Source organism: Galeopterus variegatus, unplaced genomic scaffold (assembly GCF_000696425.1).
Source record: "Galeopterus variegatus unplaced genomic scaffold, G_variegatus-3.0.2 Scaffold998, whole genome shotgun sequence".
Taxonomy (NCBI): domain Eukaryota; kingdom Metazoa; phylum Chordata; class Mammalia; order Dermoptera; family Cynocephalidae; genus Galeopterus; species Galeopterus variegatus.
In genome coordinates, this window is record NW_007727109.1 from 190,314 (window position 1) to 207,651 (window position 17,338).

Consider the following 17,338-nt stretch of genomic DNA (forward strand, 5'->3'; position numbering starts at 1 on the left):
TGATTCACAGGTTATTAATCATAGCCCTCTGGTATTTTCTCTTTTTTCTTCCTGATTCTACTCTTACAAGGGTTGTTTAGAATTCTGATCCTGTTCTCTTGGATTGCTGAGTGGCTAGAGGATTGTATGTATCAATACCATCTGGAAATGAAGATTGGGCAATTCCTGAAAATGTAAGTTTTCACCTAGGCCTACTGAATCAGCACATTTAGAGGCAGTTCCAACTAATTTATATTTTATACATCTCCCCAAATTACCCACACTTCTGTCCAACTTGGCTACAAATTTGGGGGTTCCCACTGCCCCCAAGTTTCCATAATTTGCTAGAACGGTTCACAGAACTCAGAAAAACACTTTACTTATGTTTACTGTCGATCATAGAAGTTATAACTGAAGGCATGCCACCCTTCCAGCACCTCACTGTGCTACCCGAAGCACCTCACAGTCCCAAAGCTCTCTGAATCTCATTGTTTAAGCTGTTTTTTTAATTTTAATTTTTATTTTTATTTATTTATTTATTTTTCCTTTTTGTCTTTTTTCGTGACCGGCAACGGATCGCAACCCTCAGTGTCGCGCCCGTACCGGACCGGGACCGGCCACGGGATCGCAACCCTCGGTGTCGCTCCCGCACCTCGCCCAGCCAGCGAGCGGCCGGTCTGCACGTGGGATCTGAACCCTCAGCGGGAGCGCCGCCGCGCTTCCCAAGCGGCGCACTGCAGCAGTGCGCCACCGGGCCGGCCCTTATTTTTATTTTTTATTGTTCTTTTGGTGGCTAGCCAGTAGGGGGATCTGACTCTTTGACCTTGGTGTTATCAGCACCATGCTCTAACCAAATGCGTTAGAGTTTTTATAAAGCTCAATCTCCAGCCCCTCTGCCCTCTCTCTGGATCTCAGTGGGTGTGGCGGAAAGTTCCACCCTTCTAATCACTTGGACTTCCTGGTGACCAGCCCCAACCTAAGGCTATCCTAACTCCTACCCTAAGTCACCTCATAAGCATAAACTCATAAGGGGCTCCTTATGAGTAACAAAAGACACTCCTACCACTCACAAAATTCCAAGAGTTTTATGACCTCTTTGCCAGGAACTGGGGACAAAGACCAAATATACTTATTATAACATACTGTCCTTTCTTATCTTTATCTGATGGTCACCTATAAATTTGTATGTGCACTTTCTAGAGTATACATGGAACTTAGTTCCATGTGGTGAAGTGAGGACTGACTCAGCAGTCCAATGGCACTGGTTCAATTTCTGGCTTTGAACACAGCTGTGTGACCTTGGGTAAATTCAATCTGATTGATAGTCATTTCTTTTTTTTTTTTTCCCCTTTTTGTCTTTTTTCATGACTGGTAAGGGGATCGCAACCCTCGGTGTCGCGTCCACACCGCACTCAACCAGTGAGCGGACCGGTCTCTATATGGGATCCAAACCCTTGGCGGGAGCTACCGAGGGCACCACCGGGCTGGCCCCTGATAGTCATTTCTTAATCTCTAAAATGGAGATGTCAATTTCTACCTCAAGGATTTGTGCTAAGTATTCAATTAAGAGTTATTGTCAAGGTTTTTTTTTTTTTTTTTTTTTTTTTTACAGTTTATGATACACAGTAGTTGTAGCCAAATCATTCATGAAATGTCAACAAGCTTGAGGGCCTGGGCTTGAATCTTTTACAAGACGCTTGTTATGCTCATGACAGCTCTCTTGCATTTATTTTTTTTTCCTTTTTTTCTATTTTTCATGACAGCTCTCTTTTGAATATAACCGTAAGGATTTGTGCAGTCACCCAGTAGCTATGTAGTGTTTCTCAGGCTGTTGGTGAATATTCTTCACATAGCAGAACTAAAAGCATTGCTAAAATAAAGATAAGAAAGATTATACTATTTCTGTTTTCCATCAAGCAACTCTGTCACTCGATATTAGGAGCTTACATAAATCAGATAGAGAAGTTTTTCATTGCAAAATCATGTTGGTTAATACTAAGTAATCTGTTGTTTTAAAAATGTTTATTACTCGACTTGGCAATTTCTGTTTCTAGGTATAAGATTATATATTCTTGTATATATAAGGTTCAGTTCACCTAGTTATATTTATTATGTTTTAAGGAGCCGACACACTGGATTAGTTTCCTGGCCACATTATTAAATATGCAATTTCTTTAGATAAAACTAAAACTAAAATTTTGTTCTAAAATTTCAGTATGAATTAAAATTTTTAGAACGCTTGGCAAGCAAAAACTATTTTACTCTATTTTTATATTGCAAACTTAAGCAAATTAATAGAAATAAAACTGTTCTTTCAAAGTCTTCGTCATCTATTCCAAACATTGTCAGTGGGCAAACATGTATTTCTATTTTAGAATCAAGGTGTGCACACCGTTTGGCGTTTTTTTCTTTCTTTCTTTGGCAGCTGGCTGGTGTGGGGATCCAAACACTGGACCTTGGTGTTAGAACAGAATGCTCTAACCAATTGAGCTAACTGGCCAGCCCCTGTTTGGTGTTCTTTTTATCATCTCATATTTTCCTATGTGGCTAGGTAGTAGTCTGTAATTCTTAAAAATCTAGGGCTGGCCAGTTAGCTCGGTTGGTTAGACCATGGTTTTGACAACACCCATGTCCAGGGTTTGATCCCTGTATAGGACACCCACCAAAAAAAAAAAAAAAAAAAAAAAAAAAAAAAAAAAAAAAAAAGAAAGAAAAGAAAAGAAAACCTATGCAAGCAGGTATGTTTTCAATTATGCATTATGACCACTGAAAAATCAACTCCTTTACCAATCTTTTTTTTTATTTTTAATTTTTTTTTTAAAGATGACCGGTAAGGGGATCTTAACCCTTGGCTTGGTGTTGTCAGCACCATGCTCACCCAGTGAGCAAACCAGCCATCCCTATATAGGATCCGAACCCATGGCCTTGGTGTTATCAGCACCACACTCTCCCGAGTGAGCCACGGGCCGGCCCGAGTGAAAGATATTTTAATTTTAATTTTTACCCCTGATTGACCTGGAGATGGCTCATAGTATCTCACTACAGGGGTGGTTCTCCTGTAATTGATCACTACAGGGATGGGTCGAGAATGGTCCCCTTAGGGGATTTCTCACAAACCTGGGAGGAGAACAGTACTGTAAGATTTCATGATTGGTAGTGGCTTCTTGTGTTTCAGATTTATATTTGTATTAACTTTCTTTTTTTTTTTTTAAAGATGACCGGTAAGGGGATCTTAACCCTTGACTTGGTGTTGTCAGCACCACGCTCAGCCAGTGAGCGAACCGGACATCCCTATATGGGATCCGAACCCGGGGCCTTGGTGTTATCAGCACCGCACTCTCCTGAGTGAGCCACAGGCCGGCCCTGTATTAACTTTTAATAGGAGACCGATTGTCTGTCTCTTCTCTTCACAGCCAGGCTCCTGGAGTGAGTGGTTTACACACACCTTCCTGACTCACAGCTTATTCACTACTCAATGCCCACTGCACTCTGGATACCCATGAGGCCACAGTAATATTAGTCCAGGCTTATTTCTTCCACTAGGAATTTTCCTAGGACTTCAGCACCCAACTCTGTTTTATGTTCTCCCTATTTATTTCTAGGGAAAACTTGCCCTGGTTGAGAAATTGCCAAAAAGCCTCACAACTTTTCTCAGTGGACTAGAAAATGACACCCTTTTTAGGAAAAGGCACCCCTTCCCAAGGGCTCATGCAATCATTGGCCAAGGTCCATGGCCTGGCCAGCAGAGTGAGGGCTCCCCTGGGCTGCTGTCCCTCTGCAGGGCACCCACAGCACGCATTGCACAACCTTGTGAGGTAGCTGGGGTGTTGGGGTGCTCTGCTCTTTCTCACATCTGCCCATCGACATTCCTCTCACATGGTGCTCTGGTCTCCTCGTGGATCTGCACAACCTTGTGAGGTAGCTGGGGTGTTGGGGTGCTCCGCTCTTTCTCACATCTGCCCATCGACATTCCTCTCACATGGTGCTCTGGTCTCCTCGTGGATGTCTGTGTCCCATGACGTCTCTTGTAAAGCGCCTTGTTTGGCAAGCCAGTACAGGGATCAAACCCTGGACCTTGGCGTTGTCAGCACTGCACTCTAACCAACTCAACTCACTGGCCAGCCTCTCCCATGTTTTAAAAGCCCTCTAGCAATGATTGTCTGTCTCTTCTCTTCACAGCCAGGCTCCTGGAGTGAGTGGTTTACACACACCTTCCTGACTCACAGCTTATTCACTACTCAATGCCCACTGCACTCTGGATACCCATGAGGCCACAGTAATATTAGTCCAGGCTTATTTCTTCCACTAGGAATTTTCCTAGGACTTCAGCACCCAACTCTGTTTTATGTTCTCCCTATTTATTTCTAGGGAAAACTTGCCCTGGTTGAGAAATTGCCAAAAAGCCTCACAACTTTTCTCAGTGGACTAGAAAATGACACCCTTTTTAGGAAAAGGCACCCCTTCCCAAGGGCTCATGCAATCATTGGCCAAGGTCCATGGCCTGGCCAGCAGAGTGAGGGCTCCCCTGGGCTGCTGTCCCTCTGCAGGGCACCCACAGCACGCACTGCACAACCTTGTGAGGTAGCTGGGGTGTTGGGGTGCTCTGCTCTTTCTCACATCTGCCCATCGACATTCCTCTCACATGGTGCTCTGGTCTCCTCGTGGATGTCTGTGTCCCATGACGTCTCTTGTAAAGCGCCTTGTTTGTTGGGCATCCGTTTCCATCCCAGAGTGCTTCCCAAACCGCAGAGCCCCTGGGCTCTTTCCTGCTCTTCTCTGCACCGAAGCTTTGCCATGCTCCTCAATGAAGTGTGGAGAATGGCCTGTCAGCTCCACTGTGTGGCACAAAGCTTACCATGAAAACAGCTCTTCTGGCTGGTGGCTTTGACTTCTTCTTTGCACAGGGTTCAGAAGCAGTCATGGGGTATGACAGAAACAGTGCAGCCCCCTCCATGTACACCCTCTTCCTGCCTCTGCAGGAATGCCCTTTCTGTAATCCCCTCTTCCCTTTCCTGAAGCTAGCCTGTTCACCAGTCCTCAAGTGTGATCTTGGGATCCAAAGGAAATTCAAGATAACAAAGTAAGTAAAATCCCCAACTCCATGTTTGCCCAAATTAGCAAGACAACTGGGTGGAGTTGTGTGGTTTAGGGTTTCAATTTCCTAGATCAGACAGACACCTTTATTACAAAAGGCAGGAAATATTTCCATGATACAAGGTCTCTACAGGTGGCACGGGTTACTTTCTCTTTCCATTGGGAAAACACACGTTTATCCCATAAAAGGCTGAGCCAATGCCTACCTGCTCTGAAAGGCTGTTTTCCCAGTTTCAGAAAGCCTGAAACGTGGCAAACCATGTTATATTCAAGGATATCTGAAGATTAAACAAGGCACATCAGGATTTGACTCTTTCCAGTTCATATCTGAGATTACGTGGTTCAACATGTATTTTATACCAGTCCATCTAAGAAAGGGCCAATTTATAATGAGGGGTCCTAATTTGTTTGGAAAATCTCAAAGTATGACAAATTATGTTGATTATAACTGAATCCAAATTTCCCAAAGAAACACACACAAACAGACACACCATTTCCCCCTACTAATCAGCTATGGAACACTAAATGGATTTGTTGCTCGTCAGGTAATAAGAGTCTACATTTTTGTTTTAGGATGAATATGAATAAACTCAGTGGTATTAAACAGACTAGTTTTTCAAGAGAAAAGGAAATACTATTTTGCCCCAAATGACATTCTTGGATATCACTGTCAAAATATTGTCTGATAGAAAAAAATGGCAGGCATGATTAAACTTCTTGTATATTTAGTGAATTTTTCTTTTTTCATCATTAATTATATAAATCCTCAAAATCTTGTGAAGTAGATCAATGTCCTTCCTAATTTGATAAACATACAGTTCTCAGAAATAATACTGATGCTAACTAAAATTCAACATTTTGAAGAAAACATTTTAATATTATATACTTTATGGATAATTTTATATTGAAAATCAAATGTGGCTCATTCTAGGTCCTCTAATATAAATGTGTCATAGAGGAAAATTATGTTTAGAACATTAATTTTGATATTTCAAGAAATTGGCCAGTTACACGGAATTATAAATCTATAACTTGGATACCAATTCTTCTATGCAACAAAGCTTGTAGGGATTCCCTTTGCTAATTTCCCCCTTGGGGTATCTGGGTGTGGTTTGTTTTCTTCTCTGACTGGAACAAAGATATGCAGGAAAATCTTCTTTTCCAACTAAAATTCCTTATTCTTACAAACAAAATTATGCAGAGAGAAAAAAAGCAGCAGATCTAGCCTGGCTCAACTGTTTGCTTATATTAGTACATATATTGGATTTAATCCAAGTTAACAAAAATAAAGCCACAGGATAGGTATATGCAGGAGTATATTTAAGCTACTGGCTCACACACATTTTAATGGCTGAAAGTATATAAAAAATATGAAGGCGGAAGAAAAACAGTAAGCAGTTACGAAACATAACAAGTTTTCATATTCTTTATTAGTCTACATGAAGCTAGAACCTAATAACAATATGCCACATATGGTTCAGAAACACACAAAGGCAGCTTAGTCATTTATTTTGCATTTGCTCCTTTTAGAAAGTGAGAAAAAACAGCCCTATTGGCACTCAAGTTTATTTTCAATTAAAATCCCCAGAAATTAGAAAATGTCTTATAAAACTGTGAAAATGGAAAAAAAAAATGTTGTTCAGAAAAAACTTTCTTAACTATGCTTGTTTCCTATGGCACCTTGCATTTTTTGATCAGTCTTATAAGGACACTTAAGAAATAATTCAACCTCTGTGTTCATGTTCAGAATACATGAGCGTCTTGATGCAAATAAGAGAAAAAATGTATACTTGCTTAGTTTTGAGCAATTCTGCCATTTGCTCAAGTCCACATGAATGAAAGCACACCGCTTAGAAAACCAGGGCTTTGCTGCCATTGTATTTTTTCTAATTAAAATTCAGAGTATTAAACACAGTCGAGTAGATCCATGCATACATGACATACCGTCATCGCATACCGGAAGCTCAAATCAAGAGAAGGGAGCAGAGGCTTATCTCATAGCATCATTAAGATTCATTGTACATTGCATTTCAGAAGGGCTTTGTCAAAGTAGATAATAATGGCCTGTCAGAAACGTGCAAACAGAAATTTATATTAAGTTGCCCTTTCCATCCTTTTTTAGTATGAGAACCTAGTTGCATTCCTGGTATACGAGCTCAAGGCTTAATTGAAAAGGTTTCTAGGTTCTTAATAATGTAAAATATTACCAAAAAGAATATTAAAAAAAGTTAAGTGAAAAATATTTGAGTAACTAGGTAGGGGTATTCCTGGGAAAAGTAATCAAATGTAATGACTGTATGAAAACAAAAGACAGTATAGAGTGAAAAGACAGGAGAGTGAACGTAGCTAGAACTCATGAGTCACAAGGCAGAGCGTTTAATTGGGAACAAGTCAAATAAAAGTGTTGCTTTCTTTTCCTTAAGGACCTTTGGTCCTCTTTATACTATAATCTCAGAAAAGAAATTTCTCTCATTGAAACACCTTTTTTTCCTTTTATATCCTGCTGCGTGAAGATGACTGCAGAGACAAACTTTACAAGCTGGTTCCTGACAGCATGCGTACGTATGATGTTATCCGGGAATGAGACGGTGAGGATTTTCCTCCTTACACTCGATATTTTTCTTTACCATGTTCATTGATCACACATATATGCTGAAATAATAAAGGATTTTAAAGGCATCAGTTTCTTAACAAAATATGAGGCACAGAAAATGTGATGCAGTATTAACGGATGCCATCCTGTAATGGGTTATTGTTCATTGAAATATACACGCTTTTTTATTTTGGCGGCTGGCCAGCATGGGGATGTGAACCCTTAACCCTGGTGTTATCAGCACCACGCTCTCCCAATATATGTGTGTATTCTGTGTGAGTGTGTGTGTGTGTGTGTGTGTGTGCAAAATCTAAAGAGACCCAATCAAATGCCTGAAAGTTCCTTGTTTTGGTTTTGAGCCTTATTCCGAATACAGCTCCTTAGATCCCTAAAAAGTAGAAATTCTGAGGGAGAAGTATGTTTAGCCCTGGTGGAAATGAAGTCTCCTATGGTAAAATGACAACCGCTTGGGTGAATGGAGAAATAACAGTGGTGAATACAACATAGACTCTTATTCAACCCTTTTTGTGTAGCAAGAAATGCGTTAGAGATGTTCTGATTGCAAGCAACAGAAATGGAGTCAGACTACTATAAGCAAAAAAGGGGGATTTATTGGTAGGATACTGGGATAGCTTGCAGAATCCAAGAAGAGCTGAGCAATGACATAGCTAGAGGGCAGGAACACGGATAGCTCCAGAGACTTCACCCATGTGCTTGTGGACACTGTCTGGGCACTGCTACTATAGTGGCTTAAGTCTAAAACACCTTGGTCTCTGTGACTTTCGGTTTAAGTTTCTAATTTCCAGAAGTGAGACACTGATTGTTCCACTTTAGGTAAGATGTCTACTTTAGATCATTCAATGTTGGTCAGGATCACACAGCTAGGGTTCCACACTGGGGGTCCACGTCTGTGTGCTGAAGCCATTTCCTCAAAAGAAGGAAGAGTTATGAGCTGCATGACACTGTAATTGGAATCTGCAAGATTTCAAGCATTGACACAAAACCGTTTATAGAATAGTGGCTGTTGTTTTGGTTGGTTGGGTGTAGTCTATGACTATGGAGAAAAATCGGGGTCAAGCCATAGTTCTGCTTTTAGTTCCTATTTCTTCAGCACAAAATAGAGACAATCATCATCTGCTCCCATCATCCTAATACCCACCTTGAAGCATAGTGTGGGGAATTAACTAGAAGTATGGACGCAAAGTGCCCAGCATATTCCTGACACAGAAGGTACCCAGTAAACAGCAGTCATCGTTACTACTGTTTCAATAATTTGTTAAATTGATAAGTCACTGTTAAGTTCTTACAAAAAGGGGGCTAGGGATTTGCATGCGACACTTACATTCAGATCTCTGAAGTATTCGTTGTAATCTAAGGCATATCCCACCACAAATAAGTTTGGAATCTCAAATCCAGTGTCTTAGCAGAGAGAGAGAGAGAGGAAAAACAAAAAGAAATAAAATTTAGGTTATAAGTTTAAAGCCATCATATGCTGCAGTTGGCACTCAAACTGTGAAGATCTTTCATTTAAGCAGAATAAGAGAGAAAAGTGGTAAGAAATGCCCAAAAGGAACCTGGACCAGAATGATTACTCAGGGAGACAAGGCAAACACATGTACAATGAGGAATGGTTGCACTCCTCACATACAGAGTTGAGAATGGGCTCAGGAAGCCAGCGGATAACAAGTATGCATGAGCTAGTCATGTGGCCCTGTTGTTCCAAAGCAAGCAGTATGCAATGATATAATGCAAAGGAAACACTCAGAAAAACATAAAAAGCTGTTCAAACAGAGCACATTATAACACTGCAATACATGAATAGTTGTGCGGGCCACAGAAACCAGGAAGCAATTCTCCCACTGAACTCCGCGTCCTCAGCTGGTTAAAGGGCTGGAAAGCAAAACCTGGGAGACAAGATGAAAGGAGATGGGATTGTTCAGCTGGAGCAAGAGAAGGCTAAGGGTTACTTTAATGCTGGTCTTTGAGTCCACTATGCAGAGGATATTAATTAGCTCTTCATCTCTACTGAGGACAGAATGAGAGGAAATGGGTTTAAATGCATTACAGAATACTTAGGTTAAGCAAAAGAAGAACTTATTTAAAGGATGATTTTTATTGGAGAGGATCCTCAAGGAACAGACAATCGCTTTCCTTCTTCAGAGGTCTTGAAACAGAATAAATGTGCCTTGGTCCAGTGATTTTTAAACTTTTTTTCAGTGTTTTAGAATCTAATAAGTTATGAAACCATACTTAGTGCAGCTGGTGGACTTATAGCATGGGCAAAGTTATCTCCAGAGTGATTACTTACTAGCAGTTCGATCCCTACGACCAAAGCAGCTTTTATCACATAGAGAAATCAACTGGTTCCTGCTTACAGAAAGTGGTAGAGCTGAGGGACTTATTTTCTAGGGGGTTACATTATAGGGTCACTTGTTAGGGAGCCTGTTTGATTCTTCCAAACTGCAACATTTCTTGAGAAAAATAATCAAAGAAGGGAAACACAGAGCAGAAGAAAAGATGTCAGAGGTTACATTGCACATATAAGAAAGAGTCAATTATGGGAAAGGAACAGAAAACCAGAGAGAGAGAAGAAACAGAGATTCTGAGCTAGCTATAAAAATATGAGTAAATGCCAGGAAACCCTGGTTGTAGCAATAACCACTTTACAGTGAGCAACGCAATCCCTACACTAGGCGTGGCAACTCAGACTGGGAAAATTAGAGCCCAAAGCTAGTTCAGAAGGCCAACCATTGAGATGTCACGGAATAAAAGGACGATGGATCAGCAGGACAGTCAGGAGTCAGACTGCCCTGTCGCTGACTGGTAAATGAGTGTGGCTTCTACACATACATTTGCAATTGCAGATGTAGCGCAAGAGTCAGAGTAGTGAACGGCACCAGATTGTCTGGGTTTAATACTGGCCCTATGCTTACAGCTATGTGACCTTGGCAAGCTATTTAAACTCGCTGTGTTCAATCTCCTCATCTGCAAAATGGGTATAACAATTGTACCTCCCTGTACAGAGCTGATGTGAGGTTGAACTTAGTTAATTTCTATAAAGCTCTTAGAACGGCGCCTGGTATAACATAACCTCTTACCAGTGTTAGCCGCTATTGTTTTATTAACATTGTTGTTATAAGCAACACAAGAAATTTGTAATTGATTGGATATATTTGAAGTGAATGTTTTTCAACTTCACTTAAAATCTTATCTATATAGTATCTTATACTATTTCCTTAGAAAATTTGTTTAGTAACCTCATGCAACCCTAACTACGTCCGCATTATATTCCCGAAGCCAGTAACAACAGGAACATGCTACTGGGTCTGTCTGCCCAGAACTGACATGGTCTAGAGTTAGCATATCCAACACAGGAATGAGACTTGTTTTTAAAACCAAAAGTCACTGGATGAATGTCACTGGCATGTTACCCATCCATACCGTACTTCTCTTTTTCTAGTGTTTGTTCAGCTTGCTGATGAGAACTGTAGCCAAATTATCCCAGGGCTTTAGAGCAAATGCAAGTTATACAAATCAAGCTGAAGTCTGCCTATGCAAGTGAAACAAATCACCTCTAGTGTTAGAATAATAAATAATCAGGCTGCTTGTTTATCCTTTCTGGAGTTAGAACTTGTTCTACTATGGGGAGAAGTAAGGAACATGCCCTAGATGAGGAAGGCCCCCCAGAACACATGTCTGAAGTCAAGTGTGAAGATGTTATCTAGAGATACCTGCTCTGCTAATTCTCTGTTATTGAGCTTTTGTTCAGAGGTGGTAGGGAGATGTCTCTGATTTCTCCCTCTGCACGCTAAAATTGAGGCTTGCTAAAGGTCACCATTGTGCATTGTCTGGTAAGAGTTCCCGAAGATGGTATAAGAATCCCTCTCAACCTTTATAGAGCCTCTCGGTGTCTGATTGGCCCAGGCAGGGATCCTGTGCATGTGAATCGGTCCAGCGGGGTCAAGCCTTCCTCTACTTCCTGAAATGGATTAGCTGAGTTCTTTGTAGTTCAGGTGCTGCATAAAACCCCAAAATAAAAATATCCAATGCATAGAATAGAGTTCCTGTGAAAGATCCAAATTAGAAAATTTAAGACCCTTATTTTAAAGGGTTTTATCCTCCCTAGCAAGGCAGGGGAGACCACGAGGAATTTGTGGGACTATCAGTCCTACACGGCTCCCCACTTCACACGGAATGCTGTTAAATAGGAAATCAAAGATTCTTAAGCACAACACAAACCACCACCACCAAAAACCAAACAAACAAAAACCAAATAAAACACTTACAGTCAGGTCTGAAGCCATCACTTCTGGGTGTTCTCTTGACCAATAAACTACCATTGAAAAAAAAGCTTTAGTGATCTCAATAAAATCTCGGTGAATTACAAATAGAATTAAACATCATTAAAATCTGTATTTAAAATATGTGTTTTTTCCCCTCGAGCCTGTGGAGCTTCATCTCAGCCTTCTTTTAACTGGTGCTCTTGCTAGCGTGGCACCAGATCAAGGATTCTGGATAAAAGGAAGGGAGCAGACAATCGCAGCAGGGCTCATCTGGCTGCTCCCAAAAACATCTAATGGAGGCAGAGAAAAGAGGGCTGCAGAGACACAGCTAAGCATGTCCTCTTCCCTTCCTCTCCCAGGCTAGCCGTCCATTGGGCTATTTTTTTCAGTGTGGCCAAAACATAACACCCCAGGGCAAAAGGTCACTGGTTTGCAATAGAGTCTCTTCTTTGTAAACAGCATCCTCTGTCAGCAACCCATTTGCTTGTTTGAAAAAGACAGAAATCACAATGATATGAATGTCCCACTCACCTGGCCACCTTGATCATGTTGGGCTTGTATTTCTCTATGCTACTGAGCAGTGCTTTCATGGTCCTCCCAGTTCCAACAACATCCTTCGCAAAGAGGACACACAAATTCAACAAAACACATTCGGGCAGCATAAGGGATTTTTCATCCAGGGAGACATTACTTCTTAATAATGTGCCATAATTAGAAATGCTTTCTAATTGCAATCTAAGTAGGAGGTAGAGTTGGTTACATCTTTTTAGACAGGTGCTTCCTTCTGGAAACTGGGTTTGGGGGAATATGTCGGTGAAAATTTCCTCCTTGAATCCTTTAGCTGCGTTGAAGGGCTAAATTTGGCCTTTGGAGAGCATGTGGGCTCCTCGTTGAGCACATTTGGACTCGTGCATGCACATTCAAGGACTAAATTTGGCCCTGGGGTTATGTAACACAATACAAGATGCATGAATTTTCATGGACCTGGGATGTACATCTGAATACACTGAATGGATAAACACCTCCCCCTTCTGCTCCCCTACTCAATAGGGGATTCTATGGCTGGGAAATGTGATGTGTCTGGACAGCAGCTGGTGACAGTCCCTGAATTCTGAGGGTCAGTGGCTGCAGTGAGCTCAGGCTCATCCCCGCTGATGAGCTGCTGCACAATTAGAGTAGAGTGGGCAGCAGCAATTTATTGTCCTTGGGACAGAAATCAGCTGTCAGGAGCTAATTATCAAAACGACAGGTCTGAATTTAGCCAGGGTTGGGCAATTTGTCTGGCTAGAGGGTCTACTTCATGGGTTATGTTGGGCCAGGAGAACTGCAGATTCATATGGCACAATCAGGCAATTGTGGAACAAAAGCCTGAAAATAGCCCCCCTGAATCTTTGCCAGCTGATAGGACAGGTGTGTCCCTGAACAAAGCACGGCCATTTGCTGTATTAGTCCACTGCTGCCACAGGCCTTGCTCTTTCTCTCTTTCTTTCTTTCAACAGAAAAATAATTTTTTAAAAATCATAGCTTTCTCCTACATTGCCATTTTTAACTGACTGTATTTATGATTTTGATACTGAAAGTATTTGAGAATTGCTCAGACTCACTAGGGGTCATTAGCTAGAACACTGAATTAAGGATAAAGAGAGTTCCAACCTTGGTTTTATGATCATGTAATTTTGGTTTTGTAGGCTGGTTTCCTCTAAAAATTCTGACTCACAAATAGATAAAAGAACAATTCAGACATATGTGAAACTGGATATAAAAAAGGATAAGTATCTCATAACTATTATTGCAAAGCTTTTGTTCTAAATTATTTGAAGCCAATGATTCCAGTTGTCTCCTATTCAATAAATTTGGAAACTCAATAAATCCTTGGCCAATTTGATAACAAGTTGTATGTTTTAAAACTCACCTTTAGGGGCCGGCCCGTGGCTCACTCGGCAGAGTGCGGTGCTGATAACACCAAGGCCATGGGTTCGGATCCCATATAGGGATGGCCGGTTAGCTCACTGGGTGAGCGTGGTGCTGACAACACCAAGTCAAGGGTTAAGATCCCCTTACCGGTCATCTTTTAAAAAAATAAATAAATAAAACTCACCTTTAGATTCCTTCAACTTCCAAATATAGAAAAGGAAAAGGCAGCTTACCTCAACGATGAGGACATTCTGAAACGAACAAAACTCATATTTTAGAATACGATGGCTCACAAAATAAACACACATTTTGCTTATAGTTAGAATTTCATAATTTGCTTTGTTGGTCCTTCCCCATCTATCTAATCCAAATGACTGAGGTAATCGAGGTATTCCAGATTCATTTTAACAATCCCTCTGGAATTACTTGGTGTTGCAATATTAGTATCTATATTCCAGTTAGGAGCAGGCTTATTTTAGCCTGTTACCTGTCTGAAGAGCTATCCATAAAGTCATTGCACCTCAGTAATTCTGGCAAGTGCTCCCATGTAGCATTCCTTCGGGATGCAAAGCTTACAAAGAGTTTACTGGGAAAACAAGCCAACACAAACTGCATCACCAGTGGAAACAGTGCTCTGTAGGTGGATCATGTATTCAGCTACAACACCCCTATTCCTGCATAGCCCTCTGAATCCCTGGGGACTCAGTATTTACTCTTGGATTGAAAACCCTGAGGAAAGGGGTGTGCTACAGAATGAGCTATAAGGTGCTTAGTTTACCTTTTTAGTGTGATGTTTAGGTCCCTGGCTACCTGCTCTCCAGGCATTCCTCTACTTCTCCCCTAAGAGCATTGATTATGTTTCATTTTAATTTCTTGTTTGATAACTCCATGAGATGAGGATCACTTTGTCTTGCCTAGTAATGCATTCCCAGGCCCTAGCATAATGCGTACATAAAGATGCTCAATAATTATTTGCTAAATGAAGGAATAAAAACTGATTAAGCTTATTAATGAGTTAGCATCAACCAATTAACTGGGCTAGTAGTAACTTGTCAATGCTGTCCCACCAAATTAAAATACGACTGTGTTAATGCGCCATTCTGATTAACTAAATAATGACAATATTCTCTCAATGTAATGGTGTTTTTCTTTCTTTAGATGACCTTTCATTTATCCCTGTGATTTATGTAATACTTTAAAAACTGGATGAAGGGCCGGCCCATGGCTCACTTGGGAGAGTGTGGTGCTGATAACACCAAGGCCAAGGGTTTGGATCCCTATATAGGGATGGCTGGTTAGCTAACTTTGGAGAGCGTGAAGCTGACAACACCAAGTGAAGGGTTAAGATCCTCTGACTGGTCATCTTAAAAAATTTTTTAAAAAATACTGGATGAAATCTTACACATTAGATATCTTACATATATCTAATGCAAAAGAGATTTAAATAATAAAAATGTTAACCAACCAGCCAACCAACTCTGTTAAATTTGTACCATACATCAAATGCATTCTTAGGTGGAAATACCTTTCTGGAAGTGTTTCTTTGTCAGGAATGGTATTTTTATTAATTAAATCCACTAAAAATCTTAATTTCATCATTAAAATGTAAGATTATTTTGTCTATTTTGAAGCAGGTCCTGCTTTGGTATACTCTACTTTAAGAATCATCACAAAGGAGTCCCCTTGATTTGATATGATCTTAACCATCAATCCATAGCAGTTAGTTAGGATGTGCATTTTTTTAGTGGTTTTTTTTTTTTTTTGCATTTTTAGTTTGATTGAGGCTTACCAACTAGGACTATTTACCAACCAGAATACTTGGAGAATGTTGTGGTTAATTTAATTTCCTGATCACAATCTCTATTTGTTTCAACTTCATAAAGAAAAACTTTTCTAAAATGTGTTAGTCTGCATTCTTGCCTAATTAAATAGAGTGCACCAAACATAATTAAAAATTTTTTTTGACAGTTCAGAACCTTGCAAAACAAGAGTCATCTTTGGAAAGACTAGCTTCAACTCTAAGATATAGTGGTAGGTGAGAAGTAGGATGTATATTTGTACCGACCCTGAGATATATTGTCAAAATTACCCAAACACATTTTAAAATCGAGGTAATGCATATACATGTTCAAATAGATGGAAAGGTTTTTAAAGAATAATCTCCTCCTCCTACTTCACCTCTCCTCATTCCCAGTTGTGCTCCCCAGAGAGAGTCACTTTTAACTCTTTTAAACTGTTTTTCTGATTGTTACTTCTTTATTTCTAAAAAATTATTATATTAATGTTTCATATACTATTTCTGTTTTTAAAAATATTTAAATCATTTATTGATTTTTAGGTTGCTTGTTTTAAATAAAGGGTTTTCAAGTACCAATGCATATTCATTTTTATTATATACTTACACTTATTTTAAAAAGTTTGTATTTTCTATAATACATAAATACAAAAAAATTATAGAAGGTTTGTAAACAGAAAAGCCCAAAGATTTTCTAAATGTTTGATGTGAGTGTAATTGTCTAAAGTATTTTAAAATGTTTGTGTGCTTTAAAATAAAGTTATCATGACATTCTTTAGTATGCATAGGCAAAATATTATCACATCTAACAAAAATGATAATTTCTTAATAAAGTCTACTACATGTTCAAATTTCTCCAGTTGTCCTTAAAATGGCCTTGGTAGCTGGTTTGTCCAATCTAAGACAATGTATTAGATCTTTCTCTTTTTATTTAGAACAGTCTCTATTTCTGCACTTTTATTTCTCAATTTAACAATTTTATTTTATTTACTTATTTATTTATTTTCAGTTGGCCAATATGGAGGATCTGAACCCATGACCTTGGGGTTATAAGGCTGCACTCTAACCAACTGAGCTAACCGACCAGCCCTCAATTTAATAATCTTAGACATCATCTATTTATTGTTATTTAATAGATGAGAATTCAGTTCTTCTACACTACTTCACTGTCCCCGTTTTCCATGCAGTTGCTTTGTTATGCTTGTATCTTCTTATACTACTTACACTTTTTTTCTACTGAAGAGTCAAGTAGTGCGCTAGGATTATATTTCCTTTTAGAGCTTGTTTCTTCTTTTTTTGGATTCTTAATTGTTTTTTCTTTCTGTCTTTTTTTGGGTGACTGGCCCATACAGGGATACAAACCCTTGACCTTGGTGTTATCAGTACCTAACTGTTTTTTCTATCTTTGTCTTTTGTCTTTTTCCGTGTCCGGCAACGGATCGCAACCCTCAGTGTTGCCCCCATACCGGACCGGGGACCGGCAACGGGATCACAACCCTCGGTGTTGCTCCCGCGCCTCGCTCAGCCAGTGAGCAGGAACCGGTCTGTATGTGGGATCCGAACCCTCGGGCGGGAGCGCCGCCGCGCTTCCCAAGCGGCGCACTTATCCAGTGCGCCACCGGGCCGGCCCCCAGCACATCTTGAAATGGGTATTTGTCAAATATTTTTAGTTTAAGTCCT

The 17,338-nt window shown here is 40.1% G+C and overlaps 1 protein-coding gene across 4 annotated transcripts in view; it reads right to left on the minus strand.

Annotated features, from left to right (window-relative positions):
- Nucleotides 1–6,476: 6,476 nt before the first annotated feature.
- The window catches only part of PRTFDC1 (phosphoribosyl transferase domain containing 1), a 92,492-nt gene continuing 81,630 nt past the window's right edge, over nt 6,477–17,338 (minus strand). For 2 of the 4 annotated variants that reach the window (XM_008574103.1, XM_008574104.1), the window contains exons 5-9: nt 14,097–14,114; nt 12,481–12,563; nt 11,953–11,999; nt 9,009–9,085; nt 8,256–8,594 (exon numbers count right to left, since the gene is read on the minus strand). In XM_008574103.1, the coding sequence (XP_008572325.1) occupies nt 8,520–8,594; nt 9,009–9,085; nt 11,953–11,999; nt 12,481–12,563; nt 14,097–14,114 (300 nt within the window). In that variant the 3' untranslated portion in view covers nt 8,256–8,519. Of the gene's footprint in view, nt 7,726–8,255; nt 8,642–9,008; nt 9,086–11,952; nt 12,000–12,480; nt 12,564–14,096; nt 14,115–17,338 lie in introns of those variants that run through there. The other 2 variants (XM_008574105.1, XM_008574106.1) reach the window with 2 other exon arrangements.